Source organism: Gracilinanus agilis, chromosome 1, assembly GCF_016433145.1.
Source record: "Gracilinanus agilis isolate LMUSP501 chromosome 1, AgileGrace, whole genome shotgun sequence".
Classification (NCBI taxonomy): Eukaryota; Metazoa; Chordata; class Mammalia; order Didelphimorphia; family Didelphidae; genus Gracilinanus; species Gracilinanus agilis.
The window spans coordinates 551,661,350-551,685,178 of record NC_058130.1 but is presented as its reverse complement, the minus strand read 5'-3'; the positions used below and the strand labels follow the sequence as shown (position 1 = coordinate 551,685,178).

The window sequence follows — 23,829 nt, the reverse complement described above, 5'->3', positions numbered from 1 at the left end:
AAAGATATCTCCAAGTACATATAGATTCAGTCAGTCAAGATGGGAGCTGCTAAATGACAATTAGGTCACCTGGTATGGCCAGAGTCCAGGCAAACAGCCTTCAGCCTTTCTTTCTCCAAAACTGTTCTCCAACAAAACTAATCTACCAGATTCTTCTTAGAGATGACTTCTGTTAGTCAGGAAAGTAGAAAACCTCTTCAGATGGTTTTCAGAGTTCTCTCTTCCCTCACACCAGCACAGAGCAAGGTCTCAGACATCCGCCTTCACCAGCAGTCAGAGAGAAAGTCCGTCACTCAGTGAGAAGCCCTCAACAACTGCCAGAACCTTTTTCTGTGTTCCTACTTCTAAGTACTGGTCTCATGCCCAACACTCTGTCTTGCCTGTACCCTCAGAGTTCTCTTTATCAAATATATTATTTTAATCAATACTTAATCAACGTCCCAAATTCCTTACTACAACATTCACATGCTATTCTTCAAATATTAATTCCACAGCTAGAAAAATAAACATTTAAAATCAGCCTTAATTTTTTTTTTTGCATTATAGAAATAGCCCTGAAAAAATTACATTCTTCTTTTTACCCTGCACCCAAAATCAATAAGTTAAAGAACATAGAGAAACCTAAAATTCAGTGACTAACAGAAAAGACATAAATCTCAAGAAATGAAAACCTATAGAGTTAATGTAGGGGCCAAGACTATTTTGCTTTTAAATTATTTTCCAAAGATGTTATGATATTCATTTTAAGCAACTTTTCCCTCCCCTTTAGAGAAGCAGCATGTCCCATCTCATAAATATAGATATTTTAATGAGTAGTAGATGATAGAATGCTTGGCTTTTTAAAAAGTAACATTTAGTCTGGTAGCTTTGAGCATTTGAGATTGATTATTCTGTCCATTTTCTTCACCCTACTCATGCCCATGCTCTTACATCTTACCTACCCCATCATTCCAGATATACTAGAAGGAACATCATGAAATTTTTTATCTATCAAGTACTTTCCCTAATTTTTCTGCACCTGACTCAGATATTCAAATGGATTTTTGAGCTCATTAATTTGAAAGTCCCTTCTTGCCTGTTTCTATCTGTCCATAATACATTTGACAAGATGCTTGTCTTTGATGGCTTAATTTCTGGTCTTTCTTTACACTATTCTGAAGCAAAAGGACTGGAAGAGAGCCTGGACTAGGAGACAGGAGGGATCTGGGCTCAGATTCCACCTCTGATTCTAGTTGTGCAATCATGACAAATCTTTTAATTTCCATGTCTCAGTTTCATCATCTATAAAGTTGGAGTAATTATATCCATTAGCATAGTGAAGATCAAATGAGATAATGTATGTAAAAGCACTTTGAAATTCTTCAAAAGACTGTGTAACTGTTAGCTCATGATTATTCCCTCTAGTACTATTGCCCCTGTATCTATCCCCTCCCTGGAGGAATGAGAGGATGAAAGCACTTTTTTCCAGTGGCCATAATGGCAGCTGAAGTCAGTGTTGTAGAGTGCTCAGAGTTTGATCAGTCTCCATGATGCCAAGTCATCCTCTGTTATCACCAGGCATCTTACTATTGGACTTCAGTGAGTCTGAAAGAGAGTGAGGCTAATGACTTGGTGCAACTCAGCCTTACTTAAATCCAGTTTACTAGTGAGTCAAGACATCATCCTTTGATATCTTCTTTAAAATGAAAGATGAACTTCAACTTTCCTTTGCTAATGGCTTTTCCCTTAAATAGTATCATAGCATAATATAGGAACCAACCTTAGATTTGTGGACACCTAAATTCAAGGCCTGTCTCTATATTAGCTTTGTAATCATGAGAGAAAAACACATAACTTATTGGTGATCTAGATAATTCTTTAAGACTTTTAAGTTACAGAGTAGAGCAGGTGACATTGATGGGATGGGCTTTGACGTAAGGAATTCCTTATGTGTAGAATTACAGATCCAGATTAAAAATATATATATGTACATACATACTTATGTTTTTCTTATTGTCTATAACTTATCATCATCAGCATCATCAGCATCATCATCTCTAGTAGCATATACTTAATACTATGTACCAGGCACTATGCAAAGCACTTCCGTTATTATAAGGATCATTGATTGGTAAAATAAACAGTGAGAATGGACTATCATTGCCAGATCATCACTGATTATATGTTTGTTTTTTACTCCTTTCTTACTGTCTGCTTTATTTCTCTCCCTTTGAACTTTTTCATCTGATTTCTCACGTGTTTGTATAGTACTTAGTTTTCTAAGAAACCATTAGTAAGCAGAAAGAATTCTGAAAAGTTTTGATGAAAAATATTGCAGTTTGACTTTCAACTTTGATAGGATGTCTATCCATTGTGTTTGTTTTATTTCTTTTCAGTTCTTACCATTATGTCCCCATTAGAATATAAATATAGAATGTTATTGACAAATATTTTCCCCCAAGCTTAGCACACAACCAAGTATACAGTGGGTGGCATATTTCTGTATTGAAGATAATCAAGTACCACCCCCTTCACTCTCTCTCTCCCCCACCCCCTGTCCTTCTCTCCCTGTCCCTCTGGCTGTCTTTGTCTCTCTTCCTGTGTCTCTGTCTCTGTTTCTCTCTGTCTCTTTTTCTCTCTCAGGTGAGGAAAGCTTTAGAGACAAGCATACATATAAAAGATTTAATCATATGAAGTAATGCATAGAATTGAGAGATAGAATACCCATGCTCAAATCTGGTTCTACCACTAACTAGTTCAGCTCATTTCTCTCACTTATAAAATAATGGGAGTGGGCTAGCATGTATAAGATTTTAAGAAAAATGTTCTGTAAACTTTAAAGCATTCCTTAAGTTTATTTTTATGTTATTCCTGTTACTATACTAATAGCATTGATTATATTCTTACTAACAATAGTATTAACAATACTAATTGCTAATGGTAATGATAATTAGTAAATTAACTTGATATGATCTCAGTTGAAATTAAGGTAAACTGAGGCCCAAAGTTCAAAGCACATTCAATTTATTGGTATTACTTGCTGTTACCAGTGGGGGAATTGAGAAACTAAAATTGACTATTTTGCAATAGATTCTATTCTGTATCAGTGACAACATTTTGCATATTGCTTAAGTCATGTTTCTTTGTCTTTGAATTTAGTTCAGAAGTTTAGTTTTTCTCTCTGAGTTAATTAAGTTTAAAAGTTCAGTTTTCTTCCTAATCATTATTCTATTCTTGTGTCAGGAAAATCTGTTATCCTTGAAGGATACAGGTGGATGCCAGGGAGTCTGGTCTTTTATCTCTACAACACCAGCGATCTTTATAAAAAATCTCAGGTGGCTTAGTGGAGAGAGAGCCAGGCTTAGAGATGGGAGTTCTGTTTTCAGATCTTGCCTCAGACACTTCCTAGCTATGTGACCCTAGGCAAATCGTTTTACCCTGTTAACCTAGCTCTTGCCACTCTTCTGCCTTAGAATTGATAACAGTGGGGGCAGCTGGGTAGCTCAGTGGAGTGAGAGTCAGGCCTAGAGACAGGAGGTCCTAGGTTCAAACCCGGCCTCAGCCACTTCCCAGCTGTGTAACCCTGGGCAAGTCACTTGACCCCCGTTGCCCACCCTTACCACTCTTCCACCTATGAGACAATACACCGAAGTACAAGGGTTAAAAAAAAAATACAAAAAAAAAAAAGAATTGATAACAGTATTGATTCTAAGACAAAAGGCAAAGGTTTTGAAAAAAAGAAAATCTGATCTATTATTGCTATGAAATCAACTACTCATGCTGGTGGACACTTCTAAACTTTTCACAGCAACAAGATAGAAAGAAAGTTTGTTAATAGTCTAGCATTCCAAATTTCCAGTTTATCTTACTGTTTCCTTATTTATGATGCTGCCTTCTAGCTTTTTGGATGCTCTTCCTTTTGTTTTCCCTCATTTGAAGTCTTTTTGCTTGCTGAAGAGCTAAAGACCCCCTTTATTGGTAAATACTAACCTTACCAATTAATTGAATGTCCTTAGAACTTTGTGACTCAGTTTACCTTAGCTTCAATCTAGACATTTACATAAATTTCATACATACATATGCATTATGTTCAATATATACAATTCAATACAATTAAGGTATTGAAGGAAGCTTTTAATAAGTTAGAACTGAGGGTTTCAAGCTTTGAAAGACAGAAGCCATATTTTTGTGTCTTTGCTTCAAGGACAGCTTATATATGAGAATAAATCTATACAATAGAAACTTTAAATGGGAGAGGGATTAGATTTTTGCTCTATTATCAAAATTATTAGTTTTAATACATATATGTATCTTAATATAAGTATAATAATAGTATAATAATAATCTAGTAATAATTATAGTCATAATATAGATCTAATTTAAGGTGTCTCAAAAGTCTCAGTGCAATTTTAAATTTTAATAGATATTATAAGAAGGTAGGGCAGCGAAGTGGAAGACTAGATAGAGAACCTGCCCTGGAGTCAGGAGACTGATCTTCTGGAGTTTAAATCTGGCCTTAGACATTTACTAACTTTGTGACCCTGTGCAAGTCACTTTCCTTATTTGCCTTAGTTTCCTTGTATGTAAAATGAGCTATAGAAGGAAATGGCAAACTACTACAGTTTCTTTGCAAGGATCAAAATAGGGTCACAGAGTCAGACATGACTTAAGAATGACATTAGGTACTAATAGCTACTATTTATAATAGTTATTATAGTCATTATTACTAATAGCTGTTTTATGTATAATAGTATAAGAATATTATAGCTATAGTTCAAGAATTATAATAATTATTATGGCTTGAACTTGCATTAAGACTTTTGGGACATCCTGTATAATAATAATAATAATAATTATATATATATATATATCTACTATTAATTCTTATTACCACAGTGCTTGACACTTAATGATTGCTTAATAAATTCTCATTCATTCATTCATTCATTATCTTTGTCACCAGAGCACAGATGTAGGTGCAGTGAATGGAGGTCGCAGGGAGAAAGACTTGTGTTTAATATAATAGGGTTATTTTCTTATTTTTAGAATTGTCCAATAGTAGATGAGGCAACTCCTATGATAGTGGTTTCCTTCTCAGTTGATATCTTCATGTAGAGCATTTATTTTGAAAAGGAGGATCCTGTGGATGTACAAATTGAATGAGAGGATCGTAGAGGCCTCTTTAGCTCTGAGGTTTGTGATGATTTGGTGATTTATTTTAAAATATCACTTATTAACCTCCTGACTTTAGTTTTATATGGACATAATTGGCACAATCCCTTTATTGGATAAGTTTCAAGAATCTATCTTTCCAGAGGAACCATACATTGGCTATCAATAAATCATTGCATAAATGAATCTGGTGATTTTACATCATATAGAAGGGATCATCTGATTTTTGATTTTTTTAAAAATCCACCATTCTTCCTGAAGATAAAATATTAATAAGACTATCACCTTTTAGTCCTAACCTGAAATCTGTTCATTTTCAGCTGCGTGGATTTGTTTCTATTAGCATTTCCCAGATTCACCTTTTGCTTCCTGTTAAGTAACTGAAGCTTTGGGGAAATTTTATAAAATACAGCGACTCATCAAAAAGATTTGATGACATTTTATATCCAGCAGAGAATGAAAGTTGGTTCTAGCTTTTCTGCTACTTCTGCTTACATTGTAATTTTCCCTTGAGCTATATTATTATTTACTTAGTCTTAAATGTGATAGAATATAAGCTTCCTGTTTCATTTTGTTTTTGTATTATCATCACTCTATACTATCTGGCACATAGTAGGTATTTATTAAATGTTTATTGATTGACTAATTACACAATAGTTTGTATAATAGCCAGAAGAAAAGCATCACTTTCTTTCACTATAAAATGGTGATGTAATACTTACTTCCCAGGATTTCTTCTTTCTTTCCTCCCTGCCTCCATCCATCTATCAACCATCTTCCTTCCCTTCCTCCTTCCCTCCCTCCATCTATCCATCCATCCATCCATCTATCTCTTCCTCCCTTGCTTCCTTCTTTTCATCCCTCCCCTTTTTTCCCTTCTTTATCCACCTCCCCCTCACCCACAATGCAGAAGTAAAATACAGAGTCTATGCCCATAGGAACTTTATTTGTCTGGTTTGCTTCAGAAACAAAGGACACTGTTGTTATTTGCCTTTTGAACTGGCATTTGGGCATCTAGGGACTATTCTGTTGTATCTGTTACCAGAGAGTTTCCTCTGGAGCAACATTCACCCTTTGAACTCCCTGAAGGAGTTGTTTCCTGTGTTCTCTCTTTTTGTTGGTCCTTGTATCTAGACTAATTAAAAGTCTGAGGGATGAGTAAGCAGTACACAGATCTTAGAGGGAAGGCACCTGGTTTCATCCTTCACACATAACCACCTATTATAACTAGCACTATGGAGAATTTACTTATTGTAAATGTATCTTCTCTTGCCCACTCCTTTCTAGGCAATTAAATATAGGAGTATCATTAGGTGCAGAGGTGGGGTTAAAGCTAAGGCCATAGGGAGAAAATATAATTGGAATGAAAAAAAATGAATTTCTTATGGGATTGAATTCTGTAAATTATTTTCTGTTAGAAATGCCCAGATATACCTACTTCTCTTCTAATGTTGTTTGGCTCTTTATGGTTATACATATCATATCTCAGTTATGGTTTGATATGAAGAAAAATGTTTTGATTTGGACATACATGATTGATCCTTTTGGTTGTCTTTTAATTTCTTTAAAGAAAAATACTTTCTGTCTCAATTTCAATCATTTCTTGTTGGGCAGTGAGGAATTTGTCCTTAGTCCCTTCCAGATCGAATCATCCCCTGTAACCAAGATGAACAACTAAGAGAATTCCTGATCTGACTGCATCTGACAGTGTACACAACAGTCTGTCCAAGTTAGACCGCTTCCAACCTTCATAATGTATGAAGAACTCAAAATTCACCTTCTACTTAGTGATCTTTTAATTTTACATTTTTATAATCTTTTAATATTTTTAAAATGGAAGTACAGTCCTTTACAAATATTAAAACCTACTTTCGACTTGGAGTTACATGCTGGAAACAAAGGAGGCTGAATAAGGGACATTCGGCTTGCCCAAACTCTTCAAATACAAAAATAGAAAATACAGTGCCTCAAAACAGAGGAAAGCAGAGAGACATGTTTCTTTGGGGTAAGAAGGAAGTGTAGACCAGTGAGTGTAGCAACAGAGGAACCAGGAAGACTTGAATTAGCTCAAAGTGGTTTCATGGTGACCTGAGACAACAAAAGGGCAGAGCAGGGAGCAGCACTACTCACTTTGAAACAACCTGAGGCAAAGGAACATTAGATGGGGGAGTAACCCAATACCCTATGGACTTCCATAGCTTGGGGTAAGGAAAGGGAACAGTTGGGAACAGCTTTATCCAATTTCATGTGGTCTGAGGCAAAAACCTACAGAGTGGGGAATAGCCCAGCAAAGGACACAGTATGGGGAGTGTAATCCAGCTGGACAAAATAGCCCCAAGCTTACTCCGAAGAGGCTAACAGGGCCACCCCTAGAGAGCAGGGACTACCCTAAGCACTAGAGAAGACTGCACAACAAGCTCGGAATAGCATTCTATCTATCCCAGGAATAGAGCAGAAACTCAATAAATAGATAAGATAATTGGTAGGAGAGTGGGATGAGATAATCACTAGAAAAATGAATAAAAGACATGGACAAAACCTAATCTTAGAAAGTTATTTTAGTGACTGGAAAGATCAAAGTATAAACTTAGAAGAGACAACAATGACAGAAAAGGAAATATGTGAATTTCTGAAGGAAAGTGAGAAAGTGTCAAGACCCAAAAAGAACTCTTGGAAAAAAACTTGAAATGAATCTGAAAAATCAAATGATAAAAGAAATTATTGAAAAATTCAACCACATAGGGACAATTTACTAAAAGAAATATAACTCCAGAATGGGCCAAATGAAAATAGAATCTTTAAAAAAAATACTGAAAAAACAACCCCCTCAAGACCAGAATTGGCCAAATAGAAAAAGAAACACAAAAACTCAAGGAAGAAAATATCCTCTTAATAATTAGAATTAAGCAGATGGACGCTAATAACTCTACAAGGCATTAGGGAACAAGAAGATGGAATCAAAAGAATGAAGGAAATCTGAAATACCTCACTGGAAAAATAATTGACTTGAAAAATGGATCAAAGAAAGATAATCTAAGAATCATCAGAATACATGAAAACTATGATCAAATAAAGAGCCTAGACATCATTTTTACAGGAAATAGTCAGGGAAAACTGCTCTAATTCTCTTGAGGTAGAGGAGAAAATAGAAATTGAAAGAATCCACTAATCATGTCATGAAAGAGATCCTAAAATAAGACATCCAGGGCTATTAAAACAAAATTTTAAAAACTCCCCAGGTAAATGTTTGACAAGTCAGCAGAAGAAAACAATTTAAATATCATGGAACCACAGTCAGGATTACACAAGACCTGGCAACTTCTAGATTAAACTTCTAGAAAGAATGGGATATGCTATTCTGAAAAGCAAAGGATCTAGGCCTATAATCAAGAATCACATACCCAGCAAAACTAAGCATAATCCGATGTGGGAAGTGATAATTAATGAAACAGAGGACTTCCTGGCATTCTTAATAAACAAACAAACAAACAAAATTACAAAGCTGAAAATCAAATTTGGCAATCAAATTTGATGCTCAATAGAATCACGAAAAGGTAAACAGAAAAGTGAAGGCTTTAATGTTTTTGTAAGGTTGAACACTTACCTAGGAAGGCAATAATTAAGCTACCTGAGGTATCTATGATCATTGAGATACTTAGAGTACTTAAAGTATTCAATATATGTAAAGAACTTAAGAACTTTATTATGACAGTAAGATGTAGTAAACATAGAAAGGAGGAAGAGAGTCAGTGAATAAGAAGGTTTGATACCTCCAAAAAAAACCAAAATCAAAAACCAAATCAAGGGATGGGAAAGAGGAACATATAGGGAGAAGAGAAAAGGAGAGATAGAAGTGGGTAAATTATCTCATATGAAGAGGCATTTAGGAGTCAATACAGTGGACAAGAAGATGAGGATATGGAAGGCAATGGTCAAAAATATTGCTTTCGTCAGAATTAACTCAAAGTGTTGACAAAATTGACACAGCCAACTATAGAAACCTGCCTTACCCTACAGGGAAGTCAAAGGGAAAGAGAAATAAGAGAAGGGGAGAATAGACAAAAAGGAGGATGAATTGGGGGGACACAGTGGTCAGAAGTAAATTAAAAACTAAGATCTCATACTGTTCTTTCTACAAGAAATACATTTAAAACCGAGAGACACACATGGATTAAGTGTAGTGGACTCAATTTATTCAACTAAAGCAAAAAAAAAAAAAAAAAAGCAGGGTAGCAATTATAATCTCAGATAAAGCAAAAGGAAATATTGACCTAATCAAAAGAAATAAGGAAATTACATCTTGATTTTAAAAAAAATATATCGGTACTGAATATATACACACCTAATAGCACAACATCCAAATTTCTAAAAGAGAAGTTACATGATGAAATAGACAGTAAAACTTTATTAGTGGTGGACCTCAGCCTTCCCCTCTCAGAAGTAGATAAGCTGAACAACAACAACAAAAAAGAAATTGAGGTAAATAGAATTTTAGAAAGTTTTTAAGCTTTCTAAAATTCTGAGATTTTTAGACCTCTGGAGAAAACCGAATGGGAATAAAAAGGAATATACATTTTTCTCAGTAGTATAGGTTATCTTCTCAAAAATTAACCACACAGTAGTGCATAAAAACTTCACAACCAAATATTAAATGCATTGTTATCAGGCCATAATGAAATAAAAATTGCATTCAACAAAGGGCAACAAGCAGAAAGACAGACTAAAATTAATTGCTATCTAAATAATTTTATCCTAAAGAATAAATGGGTTATAGAACAAATCATAGAAACCATCAATACTGATATACTAGAATTTAGGGAATGCTGCCAAAGTTGTACTTGGCGGGTAATTTATATCTTTAAATGATTTTATCAGTAAAATAGAGAAAGAACAGATCATTGAATTAGACATGGAATTTTTATTTTTTTTAATATTTTTATTTTTATCTTGAATATTTTCCCACAGTTGCATGTTTCATGTTCTTTCCCTCTCCCCAAAGCCCCCTAACCCCCCTTAGCCAATGCACAATTCCATTGGGTTTTACATGTATCATTGATTAAGACCTAATTCCATATTATTGATAGTTGGACTAGAGCTATTGTTTAGTGTCTTCATCCCCAATAGTATCCCCATCAGCTCATGTGTTCAAGCAGTTGTTTTTCCTCTGTTTTTCTCCTCCCACAGTTCTTCCTCTGAATGTGGCTAGTTTTCTTTCTGATAAGTCCCTCAGCCTTGCTCTGGATTCTTGCATTGGTGCTAGTAGAGAAGTCCATTATGTTCAATTGTACCACAGTGTATCAGTCTCTGTGTATAATGTTCTCCTGGTTCTGTTCCTTTCACTCTGCATCAATTCTCGAAGGTCATTCCAGTTCACATGGAATTCCTCCAGTTCTTTATTCCTTTGAGCACAATAGTATTCCATCACCAACAGATACCACAATTTTTTCAGCCATTCCCCAATCAAAGGACATTCTCTCAGACATGGAATTTTTAAAAACAAGAAAAAGAACACATTAAAAATTTCCAAGTAAACATCAAATTGGAAATCCTGAAAATTAAGGGAGACTAATAAAATTGAAAGTAAGAAGACCACTGAACTAATAAATAAGATAAGGAACTGGTTTTATAAAGATTACATTGTTGCAGTAAATATATTATTCTCTTCTGTTAGTTCTATTTGGCTCACTCTGCATCAATCAGTTTATACTTATTTGTATATCACTATATTTGTACAGGTTGGCTTCCTCCACAGAATATATGCTTCCTCAGGAAATGCACTCTTTCATCTTTATCTTTATATTTAGCATAGTGCTTTGTATATAGTAAGTACATCCTTAATAAATTTTTCTTAGCTGATTAGTTAATAAAATCTTCCCATAGTTTTGTTTTCCTCATTTGTGATTTCTTATTAAATAATAATTCTATTTTATCCATTTTCCATTGGGCCACCTAGTTGCCCTTGGTTCCATAACTTTTTTTTTTTTTTAACCTTTATCTTCTGTCTTTTAATTGATATTGTGTATTGGTTCCAAGGTAGAAGAGCAGTTAGGACTAGACAAAATGGGGTTTAAGTGACAGCTAGGAAGTGAACCCAGGACCTCCCATCTCTAGGCCTGGCTCTCAGTCCACTGAGCCACCCAGCAGCCCCCTCCATTGCTTTTTTTATTTTAAACCCTTAACTTCTGTGCATTGACTTATAGGTGGAAGAATGGTAAGGGTAGGCAATGGGGGTCAAGTTACCTGCCCAGGGTCACACAGCTGGGAAGTGTCTGAGGCTGGATTTGAACCCAGGACCTCCCGTCTCTAGGCCTGGCTCTCAATCTACTGAGCTACCCAGCTGCCCCCTACCTCCATTGCTTTTTGAAGGATGTAATTGGCATCTAGCATAGTAGAATGGGAAGCGAGTCTATAGACAAAGGATCTGTGCTCAAATCCCACCTATGATTTATGTTTACCTGTGTGTCTTTTTGAGTCACTTAGACTCGATGGAATTCAGTTTCTTCTTCTGTAAAATGGAAGAGTTGGTCTAGAAGGCCTCTGAGCTCCCTTGTCCTATGAGATATTCACACGATGACATATTTGAGTAGAAAAGAGGTCACTTAAATAAACTCTGGGGTTACTTATTTGGAATGTCAAATTGTCCAGAAATATTAAAAGGCCCAGATGAAAATCTCTTGCATGTTCATCCAGATAATTTATTAAGGAAAAGTAGAATGATATGCATGTGGATTGGACGGGACAAGATGGTTCAATTGGTTTGCAATCTGAATGAGTAGAAAGGAATACTCACAGGTCCAATAATTAATAACTTACACAAGCTTGATTTCATGTTCATTATGATGTCCCTATATTTCTTCTTGCCTTCTCCCTTCAATCTTTATACAGATAAAACAATGTCATAAAACCTTTGCCTCACCCAAACCTAGTTTACCCTATCATGGAATCAGCTTGTACTCATATACAACTCTTTAGTAGGACATTTAGACTTTAGATTTAAGCATTCCAGATCCTATCTCTCAAATACTTCTCCATGCTATTCTACTCTCTCTTAGCCAACAGGCTATCTTCCTCCTGACTTCTTTTATGTTAACAGAGTTCATCTTTCTGCTTCACCACTAAATATTTGTGCTAGGAACCTGTAAAGAATTTTCGGAACAACTTTAGCATGATCCACTCTTTGCTTCATGTTTTCCTTTTACTCTTTGTCTAATTTTGGTAGCTTATTTTCACTTACCCTCTTTATTTGGTTCTTTTGCTGTCCCTCTTTCTCTGTTTTACCATTGATTACATAATGAATCATTTAAAATTTTTCTGGGTACTTCACCCCCACTTCTCACTCCCTAAGACATTGCTAGGACTACATTTTTCTGCTTCACTACTTTTCTAATTCATTGGCTTTCCTGTAGCATTGAATAAGTGGAGCATTTGTGTTTTTTTAGGGAACAAGTTTCTTGAATTATTCTGTCGATTTTTCTACTTTATGAAGGTTTTTTAATTTTCTTTTTCCTTTTTTCATGTGATTCCACAACACTTGGAACACTTGGAGTCAAACAACCTCTAGATTTCATTATATAAACTTTGTGAAACTCATTACTCCAGTACTATAGATATTTATTAAGCCCTATTTTATGGAGAAACTGAGAATTTTTATAATTAACCTATAAGTTTGGGTTGAAAGTTGTTTATTTGTTTTCTCCATAGTTAAAGGCAACTCTTTCATTAGATTTTCTGAATAACCTACTATCTATCTAAATTTCCCAAGGAAACAAATTTTCTAACCCAAAGACTGAACACCCACAGCATGCCTGATTCCTTGAAAACAAAACATAGGTGGGTTTTAATTGTTTGAAAACTTTAAATTGGGTGAATAAATCATTTCTGGGGACAAAAACAAATAAGGGACTGACATTTTATAATTCTAAGTCTGTAGATGGCTCTGTAGTCTGTGACCTTTAAGTACATTTAAATTTTTTTCCTCTCAAAGCTAGTGTAATTATTTGATAAAATGGCTTTGCAAGCTTAATGTCACCTCTACTGATATAGCTACCCAACGCTAATATTATTTTCTCTACAGAAAAAATTTGCTAATAGAATCAAGCCAAATTGAATACTTTGCTTGCAGTGGGAAATTAGCCTTGACATAATTAAAATCATCCTTCTTTCCCCTCTCCTATTTCTTGTCACTGGCCAATTTTTATCTGAAATTTTTAACCAGAGAAATCCTCTTGTATCGCATCCATTAAGACATCTTAGTTTGATTCAATCAATGTCAGTTTTTTCATTTTGCTTTGGACCAGATGATTCCAGGAGCAAAACAAAAGAGGGAAGTGTTCCATCCTCCAAGGAAGGCAGAAAACAGGCAGGAATAGATGAGAGATGGCCTCAGCTGCTATCCCAGTCTGGAGATCATAATAAACTCCATTTACGGCTGTCAGGGTTACCACCTCTGGTCAGTTCTGAATGAGATGAGAAGAGAATTTCCTCAGTCACCTTCTGGAGACAAAGAAATCACCTATGTACTGAGTCTATACTGGCTTATAAGATTTTCCCATGCTCATACATTATGTAGGATATCTTCATATGACCTGGAGGTCTGGTACATTTTGTGCTTTTCTCTGCTTTTCATGATAGCATTGCTTACTCTCAAAAAGGGCACATCAAATAACACTGTCATGTCCACTCGTTGATTTGATGTACTCAGCTGTTTGGAGAGGTAGTGAACCATATGTCCTGCTTTTGTAATTGCAGCCATGAATTAATATTTACATTGATATTATGTATTTTTCATTATTCAAACAATTTGGAATTTGAATATCTCTCCTTTTATTCTTTATTCTTGTCAAGGAAATTTTGATGGAAAATTCTATTATGCTTTAGTAAGCATTTCATAGATATATTCCCAGGATTCAGAACTACAATGACCATTTGTCCATCTCCTTCACTTTACCAAGGAAGAAATAGAAGTCTAAAGAGATTAATAGATGTACTTTAGGTCATAAAGCTAGCAAATGAAAAAGCCAGGGTTCAACCCTGGTCTTTTGGTCAAAAATGTTTTCCCTTGCACAAGTTAGGTTTATGTATGAGAGTTTTTCCTGGTGTATTCTTCAAGAAAGTTAAAAAAATTCAAATAAGAAAAATGAATGAAAAACACTATAAAGAAGAAAATTTCATCATGAAAAGGAATAAAATGAGATGTATGCAATTCTACAATAACTTCCCTGCAGAGAATTTTTTTCAGCTGATATCCTACTATTTACAAAATCATAGTCCAAAGCCTTCCTATGGTGTGGAGAATACTCTGGGTTCTAGAAGTCTATCCTGGCTCAGCTTCTGTTGTAGCAGGTTCTGCCATGCTGGAAGTGCAATTCAGCAAGTGCTAACTAAACACCTATCAACTGCCAGTTCTAGGCACTAAAGAAACAAACCAAAAAAAAAAAAAAAGCAGTCAGAGGACCTGGGTTCAAATTTGACGTGAGATCTTTCCTAGCTGTGTGACCCTGGGCAAGTCACTTAACCCTGTTTGCCTAGCCTTTGCCTTTCTGTCTTAGAATTGTTACTAGGGCATAAAGTAAAGATTTAAGGGGGGAAAAAAGGTAATATTTGAGCTGCACTTCAAAGCAAACAGCTAACTAGGAATTTTAGGAGGCAGACATAAAGGTGGAGTGCATTCCAGGTTTGAAAAAAAAAAGCATAGGGAATAAGATGAATTGTCTTATGTAGGCACTAGCAATTAGGTAAGACCACATGAGAGAGACAGCCTGAATCCATATTGTGAAGTACTTTAAATGCCAAATGGAGCAAAATTTGTGTTTTATCTAGAGTAGTGATCATTAACCATTTTGGGGTTGCAGAATCATTTGGCAGTCTGGTGAAGCCAATGGACCCATTCCCAGAATAATATTTTTATATGCATAAATTTAAAATCTATGAGCTTATAAAAGAAACATAATTGGTTGAAATACAGTTATGAACAGTCATTTTAAAATGAAGTTCACAGACCCCAAGTTAAGACCCCATATGACCTAGAGGAAATAGAGAGCCTCATCAGTTTCTGAAGGAAAGTAGGATGTTCAGGCTTGCCCTGCATGAATATAAATAAATTTATCAGCTGTAGGTAGGAAAGATTATAGTGGAGATATACCCAGAGATAAGGAAGACAATGAGGAGGTTATTTACAGGTTCAGAATAGTGCTGATGAATGCTTGAACTGGAATGACTTCTCTGTGCTGGAGAGAAAGGAAGAATTGATAGCCATTTGTGGTCAATTAGAGCTGTAGCTTGAGGAAGAGTATGGAATGGAGGAGGTTTATTGCTTGTAACTAGGAAGTTCATGGTACACTCAACAGAAAGATATTACTTAGGAAAAGGCATTGGGTTCAGTGGCTTTGAATGGAATCTGAGAAGCAGGCTGTGTTTTTGATTACCACTCTAGCTAGGCATGCAGAACCTCATCACCCATAGTCTGATTACTTGGTGACAAATTCTCCTGCTATGACAAGCCATCAAAGAAAGAACAATGCAAAATGTTGATCAATCCTCTGGAGTTTTCTTCCATTTCTAGTATTGGTGGTAGATTAAGAGTACAGAGCATGCTAAGAATCACACAAATTTTTGGTAATTTATAAATATTTACTTAAATGTTGTTTCTCAGTTGTTTTAAAGTCATGTTCGACTTTCTGTGACCCCATTTGGGTTTTTCTTTTCTTTTCTTTTCTTTTTTTTATATTTTTAAACCCTTAACTTCTGTGTATTAGTTCCTTGGTGGAAGAGTGGTAAGGGTTGGCAATGGGGGTCAAGTGACTTGCCCAAGGTCACAGCTGGGAAGTGTCTGAGGCCAGATTTGAACCTAGGACCTCCCGTCTCTAGGCCTGGCTCTCAATCCACTGAGCTACCCAGCTGCCCCTGCCCCATTTGGGTTTTTCTTGGGTGTGATAATGGAGTGGTTTGCCATTTCTTTCTCCAGTTCATTTGACAGATGAAAAAACTGAGACAAATAAGTTAAGTAACTTGGCCAGATTCATGCAACTAGTAAGTATCTTAGGCCAGATTTGAACTTAGGAAGAGTCTTCCTTTCACTGGCTATATATTGCACTATTTAGTTGCTCTCAATGGGTGATTATAATCATGGGGGAAATAACTTGTATCAATCTTGACCTCACTCTACATAAAACCATAAAAAAACAGAGGTGTTACAGCTATTAGTGGCTCATTTTGAATGACATTAAAGGAGTTGGTACATACAGTTAGTTTTATATTCTCAAAGACAACTTCATTTACTTATTTAAGTTTAATTTAAAATTATCAATTTTAAAATTATTATTGCTTACAGTATAATATATAACTATTATTATGTATAAGAAATAATATCATTATATTATATAGTAATATAATAAATATACTTAGTAACCACTAAAAGCAAAAAAATATTTGAATAAAACAAATGCCCTAAAAATATGTGCAAAACAATGAACTCCAATTCATTTAAAATGTGTAATATATAGATGTGTGCTACTAAAATAGACATCCTCTGCTTTTGAGGTCCTTTTCGATTTATTTACTTTGAATATTTTTTCTTTTGATTTTGTGGCTTTTTTATGTATTATTAGTATTCTTTTCAATGAAATATTACTCAATTCATATTTTATGACTGAAGAAAAATATTTGCAAGAATGACACACTATCTACAGGTATTTATGAAATGTTCATTGTGTTCCTAGCACAGTGTTGCCAATGGGAAACCCATGCAAGGGCAAAGTTAAAAAATGACCCACGTCCCTATCTTCAGATAGCTCATATTCCAACAGGATGAACAGTAGATACATGAGTATGTATATACAAGATATACAGAGAGTAGATGAAAGGTAACCTCTGTGGTGAAGATATTAGCAGCTAAGGGCAAGGACAGGACTGAGAAAGTCCCCCTACAAAAGCATGAATATATGGAAACTTCTTGGCAGAATTGAGTAGAAAAAACCACTTGGGTATGTGGGACAGCAAGTGCAGAGGCACAAAGACTGAACATAGGTTGCTATGTATGAGGAAGTAGAAGTATGTCCTTTTGGTTGGATTCTAGGGTGCACAGAGGCCAGGAAATTCTTTAAACTCCTTCACATTACCAGAGAGGACTCTCTCTATATCTCTGTATGGGATCCAGAACATAATAGGAAGCCAGTGTCATTTATTGAATAGCTGGGAACGTGGTTAGATCTGTGATATAGGAAATTCTCTGTTGAGTGGAAGATGCATTGGAATAGAGTAAAAAGGAAAGACTTGCAGCAGGAAAGAAATTAGGTGCCTATTTTAGTAGTCCCAGCAAGGGGTGATAAAGGCCTGAGGTGATGAAGGGTGGGTAGTGGCTGTGTAAATGGAAAGAGAGATGTTGGGAGGTTAGAAACAACAAGATTTGGGCAGATTGGATAGGTAAGGGTGAGGAATCACATCTGACATTGAGGTTGTTAGCTGGGATGATGTTGTTCCCTTGATAGTATAGTAATAGGGAAGTTGGGAAAATGGAATGGTTTAGGGGGAAAAATAATGAATTCTGCTTTTAACAAGTTGAGTTTGAGATGCACAAAAGGTAGGTGGTAATTTATGACTACTTCAAGGAAAAGATAGGCTAGATATAATAGAACTGAGAATCATTAGTAAAGGCATGATTATTGATCCCATGAAAGCTAATGAGTTCACCAAATGAGATAGTGTAGAGGCCCAACAGAGCCTGGTGCAATATCTCATTTCAGTACGTGACATGGATATGGAGTCAGTAAAAGCAAATCGAGAAGTGTTTGGGTAGAAGAGAACCAGGGGAGAGTAGTGTCACCAAAGTCTTCAGAGGAGACACTGACCAAGAGGAGGCCATTGGCAGTGTCAGATGCTGTAGCAAGGTCCAGGAGGATTGGGGCTGAGAAAAGACCATTAGATCTAGAGACTGAGATTATTGGTAACTTTTGAGGGAGCATTAAATGAAGTCAGGAGGAAAACTACAGGAAGGTTCAGAAAGGGAAAGGAGAGGAAGCAGAAGCATGGTGTTGACTACTACTTGGTTGTTTAGCAACCAAGGGGAGGAAAAGACACAGGATAGTGGCCAGCCAGGATGTTAGGATCTAGTGAGGGATAGTTTTAGGATCAGAGAGACATATATGTGTTTATAGGAAGCAAAGAAGGAAGCCAATAGATAAGGAAAGCTGAATGATGTTAGAGAAAGTGGGAATGATCTGAGGAGCAGTCTGATGGTGAAGATGGGAAAGCATGAGATGGCCCTTTTGGCCAGGGAAAAAGGTTGCCTCAAAAAAACCCTAAATATTGTCTCATCCAGCAAATGCTTGAATTCCTTGCCAGTTGTAGAGGGCAAGCAACCAAAGACAACACCAATTTAGAATATAAACTTATTTGTTAAACCATACAAGAAAGACAGGTGATTACAAGGAATATCCTCTCGTTATTGGGCAGATATGTGGTGCAACAGAGAGAGCACTGGGACTGGAGTCAGAAAGACTCATCTTCCTGAATTTTAATCTGATTTCAGACTATTACTAGCTGTGTGACCCTAAGGAGTCATTTAACCCTATTTGCCTCAGTTTCTTCATCTGTAAAATGAAATGGAGGAGGAAATGGCAAACCTTTCCAGTATCTTTGCTGTGAAATCCCCAAATGGAATCTTGATGAATCAGACATGACTGGGAAAAAAAAAAAAAAACCTGGACTACCACAACAAAAATCTCTTCATAAAACAGCAAATATGGAAGAAAAGAAAAAGAAAGAAGAAACAAGATTTTCTCTATCAAATTTGTTATTTATTAATTTGCGTTTGACATTACTTTTAAAAAGTTGTAAGTTCCAGATTCTCTCCCTTTCTTCACCCATTGAGAAAGCAGATAATGTTATCAGTTATCCCTGTAAAATAATGAAAAAACATTTCCATATTATTCTTGTTTAAAAACAAGCAAAAAGGAATAAATTGTACTTTAATCTGCACTGAAGAGTTCATTAGTTCTCTCTCTGGAGGTGGATCGCATTTTTTTATCCTGAGTACTTTGGAATAGTCTTGGATCACTGTCTTGATTAGAGCCTCTGAGGTATTCATATTTAATCATCATTACAGTATTGCGGTTTCTGTGTCTAATGTTCTCTTGATTCTGCTCACTTCACTTTGTATCAAGTTCATATAACTCTTCCCAGGTAATTGTGAAACCATTCCTTTCATCATTTTTATACCATAGTAATATTCTGTCACAATCATATACCATAGCTTGTTCAGCCATTTCCCAAATGACAGGCATCCCCTCAATTTCTGGTTCTTTGCCCCAACAACAAATCCTGTGCTTGTGCGCTCTCTCGCTCTCTCTCTCTCTCTCTCTCTCTCTCTCTCTCTCTCTCTCTCTCTCCATATATATGTATATATATATGCATAAAAATAATAATTATGTATTATAATTATTATTTGTGTGTGTGTGTACAGATTGGTCCTAGGAAGAACAAGTTTCAAGAAAGCCTGGGGGACAGCTGGATGGCTCAGTGGATTTAGAGCCAGGCCTAGAGACTGGAGGTCCTAGGTTCAAATCTGGCCTCAGGCACTTCCTAGCTGTGTGACCCTGAGCAAGTCACTTGATCCCCATTGCCTAGACCCTTACCACTCTTCTTCCTTGGAGCCAGTACATAGTATTGACTCCAAGATGGAAGATAAAAGTTTAAAAAAAATAAAAAAAGAAGGAAAGCCTGACAACAGACTCAATTAAGCTCTCTTCTTTCCATTTGTACAACCATCTCCTGACCTGAGCCTCCCCATCTTTTGTCTAGATTATTGCAGGAGGCACTCAATGAGTCTCCTTCAATCCAGTCACTGATATGTCTTCTCCACTGCTGCCAAATGGATGTTTCTGGAGCACAGCCTAATAATATCACTTCCTAATTAAGAAGCTTCATTAGTTCCCAAGTTCTTCTAGGTTAAAATATAAACTCTTTTTAGTTCTCAGAACCCTTCCCAGTATGCCTCTTACTTATGTTTTGACATGGCACAGGACTCCCTTTCACAGCTTTCCCCATTCCAAACCAACTGGACTGTTGTCTCCTTGTGAGATTCCATTTCCTTCTTCTGGGACATTGCACATGCTGCTTCCCTCATTCCTGGAGAGCATGGACTCATTATCTTGTTTGCACCCCTGCTTTTAGAAATTATTTAATATTTGGGTTGGGGGAAAGGAATAAGTATGTTTATTATGCCTACTCTGTGCCAGGCACTATTCTAAGCAGTTTACCAATATTATCTCGTTTGAATCTGACAACAACCCTGGTAGATAGATGTATTTTCAGTTTTACAGTTGAGGAAACTGAGGTTAATGAAGATGAAAGTGATTTTCCCAGGATCATATAGCTAGGCAGTGTCTGCATCCAAATTTGAACTCAGGTCTTCTTCATTACACACCCAATACTCTGTCTTTTGTATTACCTAGCTAACACTATTTTATAATCACTATTCCCTTGGCAGGTAGGTGGCTCAGTGAATAGAGCAAATGGTCTGGAATCAGGAGGGACCTGAGGTCAAATCTGGCCTCTGATGATCATTAATTTTTTATGACCCTGGCAAGTCACAACCTCTGCTCACCTTGATCCACTGGAGAATTAAATGGCTAAGAAAATATACATAACAATAATAATAATGTATGATGATCAATTGCGAATGACTTAACTTATCAACAGGGCAAAAGATCCAGGAGAACTCCAAGGGACCCACAAATGATAAAGGATATCTATTGCTGTAGAAGGAACTGACATGTACAAATGAAGATAGTAACATATCATTCTTCACCTTATTTCCTCAATGAATTTTTCTCTAGTGCTACCAATATATGCCTTTTTTTACGACATGAATATGTGTGTGTGTGTATATACATATATACATATATACATATATATGTATATATGTATATACACACACACTATTACCTGCCTTCTTAGGAAAGGTCAGAGGAATAAGAGGGAAGGAGAAATAAAGAATGAAAAACACATTTTTGGACATAAATAATGTTAGTATTAGTATTTCTTTTTCTAGGATAAACATATTTATTATAATTTATTACATATTTCTAATAAATCATAGGTATCATATTATGTTAATATAATATATAAGGTTATTTCAAAAATTAAAAACAAAATGGCAAACCAGTCTAGTAACTTTGCCAAGAACACCCCAAAAGTGTCATAAAGAGTGAGACAAGATTGAACAACAGCAATTACAACAAACTCTAGTGAGTTAATTGATTTGTTCTTATTCACCCTTGACAAGATTGGTCTGTGGAAGGGATAAAGTTGATCTGTTCCTTATTAAAATTCAATTTATATATTTGAGTATTTGTTCATTTATTTAAGATGAAGTCAATCTCTCCTGCCTAGGTTGGACATGCAGTGACTTCTCACTGAATGGATTACATTACTCACTGGCATGGGAACTTGATCTGCTCCATTTCTGACCCTGGCTAGTTCTTCCTTCAGTACGAAACCTGGTATCCCTCCTACTCATAGGTCTCACCATACTGATGCTGGATTTAGTAAGACCCTGTTATCTCATTCCACTTAGCTCAGAACTCTTGAGCTCAAGAGCTCCACCAGTCTCAGCCTTTCAGTTAGCAAAGATGGCAGTCATGAGCCAACAGTGTGGGCCTATTATGTTATGTATTTCAGTCCAAGTTATGAACACTTACCAAATAATGGTATTTTACTTGGTTAAGTATACAAAGGCAAGGAAAAAATGGTCCCTGTCTTTTAGAACCTTCCATTCTATTGGGGTTGGGGGGGGGTGGGAATGTGATCTGACTTGTACTCAGATAAAATATCTTGAAGGGAATCATTTGAACAAAGAAACAACACAAATACAATTCTCTAAGAATGTTTGAGGCCTGAAAAAAAAGTTATCAACCACAGGGATTAGGGAATGCTATTCAGAGAAGGTGACCCCTTAGCCTGAAGCAAGACCAGGATTCCCAAAGCTGGTTATGAGGAGGAGGAGGGAGTACATTTAGGCATAGAGGATGGCCTCTCAATATTGTCAGGGTTGTCGGGGTGTCAGATGAATGAAAGTGAATAATTTGGTATAAAATGCTGGAGATATAGGTTGGAACCAGATTGTGGAGGTCTCAAATGCCAGGGGAAGAAGTTTGTATTTTATCCTATAGTCTGGGGGTCAGATAATCCAGTCCTCTACCTGTTTTTCCATGGCCTGTCAGCTAAGAATAGTTTTTACATTTTTAAATACAATAAAACTTTTTTCAAACTATAAACGCCCTTCTTAGCTTGGGGGCTATTCAGAGCAGTCAGAGGCTGGGGGCCCTGCTGTAGGCCACTGGAGAGCCACCAAACCTTCCTGAGTAAGGCAATGACTGTGACCTTCTCTGTGACTTAGAAAGGTGATTTGGGCTTCTTTGTGAGGGATGAATTTATGTTAATGCTTTTCATTCAATTACTGGCATGTTCTCCAACTCCATTCTTGTGTGCCCTGTCTTTTAGATTATATAACCCTTAAGGGCAGAGACCTGACCTGTCCCAATCATTCTGTACCATAACATGCAAATTGGCCCTTAAATAAGAGTTTTCTGAGGTGATCTTGGCGAACCACATTTTACAGAAGACAAAATCTGAACTCTTGATGTCCTTTGCCTCTTTTAGACTTTCCTAGTTCTTTACTCAGAGTTTTTTTCTTTTTTAATATGCATTTATATATTTTTATTTTTCAAAGGAGAAAGAGATGAGAAAACCATTCCAGGCCAAGCTGTTTGTCCCACTCCAGGATGCCGAGGTGTGGGCCACATCAGGGGTCCAAGCTATATGGGACATCACAGGTACCTTTTTTAAAAAATAATTTTGATTAAATTCAGTTAAAGATTAAGTCTTTTATGCCAACTACCACCAACTTTTGGTGACCTGAAGCCAGTGAGGCCTCAGGCATTTGATCTCCCTCTTTCTCATCAAAACCTTTCACTCTCAGAGAAATCCCTGAGTACTCACAGGAAGCTTTGTGCTTCTAATCCCATTTTATACACATGTCCTTCCTTCTCTTTCTCCTCCTTGCTTCCCTTAGCCTCCTAGAATTCTTTCCTTCCCCAGATTTTTTAACTCAGGCCTTTATTCTTTCTAGTACTCCACATAGCTCTCTTCCCTTTAACTGTTTCCTTAAAGGCCTTGTGCTTACTGGCCGCTCTCCCTTCACATACTCCTGCCTGCAGGAGCATCTGCAAAGCCTTATTGCCCTCTGTACCCCTTATGTCTGTTTCTATTTCTGTCCCTCAGGTATGTGGATGGTAGTGGGAGAATTACTGGAAAAGAATCAATCATAAAAATATTTCTACTCTCAGTGTTCCAGAACACTAAAACATAGAAATGAATATGCAAATAAATGAACAAATCCTGATCCCCTTTTTTCTTCCCACTCCTGGGAATTCTTTAAATTGGGAAAGGAACTGTCATGTTACTCACACAGGTGAATCAGACATACTATTTTAAATCTCAGGCTCATAGATAGGAAGTTGATTAACTTACATAGAAGTTTGATACAAATGCCTAAAATAGGAGAAAGGTTGCTTAAATAAATCGTCAGGTCCTTATCCTAAGGGAAATTATCACTATGTATTTCATAATAAACCTGGCCCCATTTTTTTACATTGGTAAACAAGAGATTTAAAGGAAAGC

The 23,829-nt window shown here is 36.2% G+C and overlaps 1 protein-coding gene across 1 annotated transcript in view; it reads left to right on the top strand.

Annotated features, from left to right (window-relative positions):
* The window catches only part of L3MBTL4 (L3MBTL histone methyl-lysine binding protein 4), a 435,253-nt gene that overhangs the window by 162,505 nt on the left and 248,919 nt on the right, over positions 1-23,829 (top strand). The window contains 1 exon segment of the mRNA XM_044666781.1: positions 22,880-22,982. Coding sequence (XP_044522716.1) covers positions 22,880-22,982 — 103 coding nt within the window.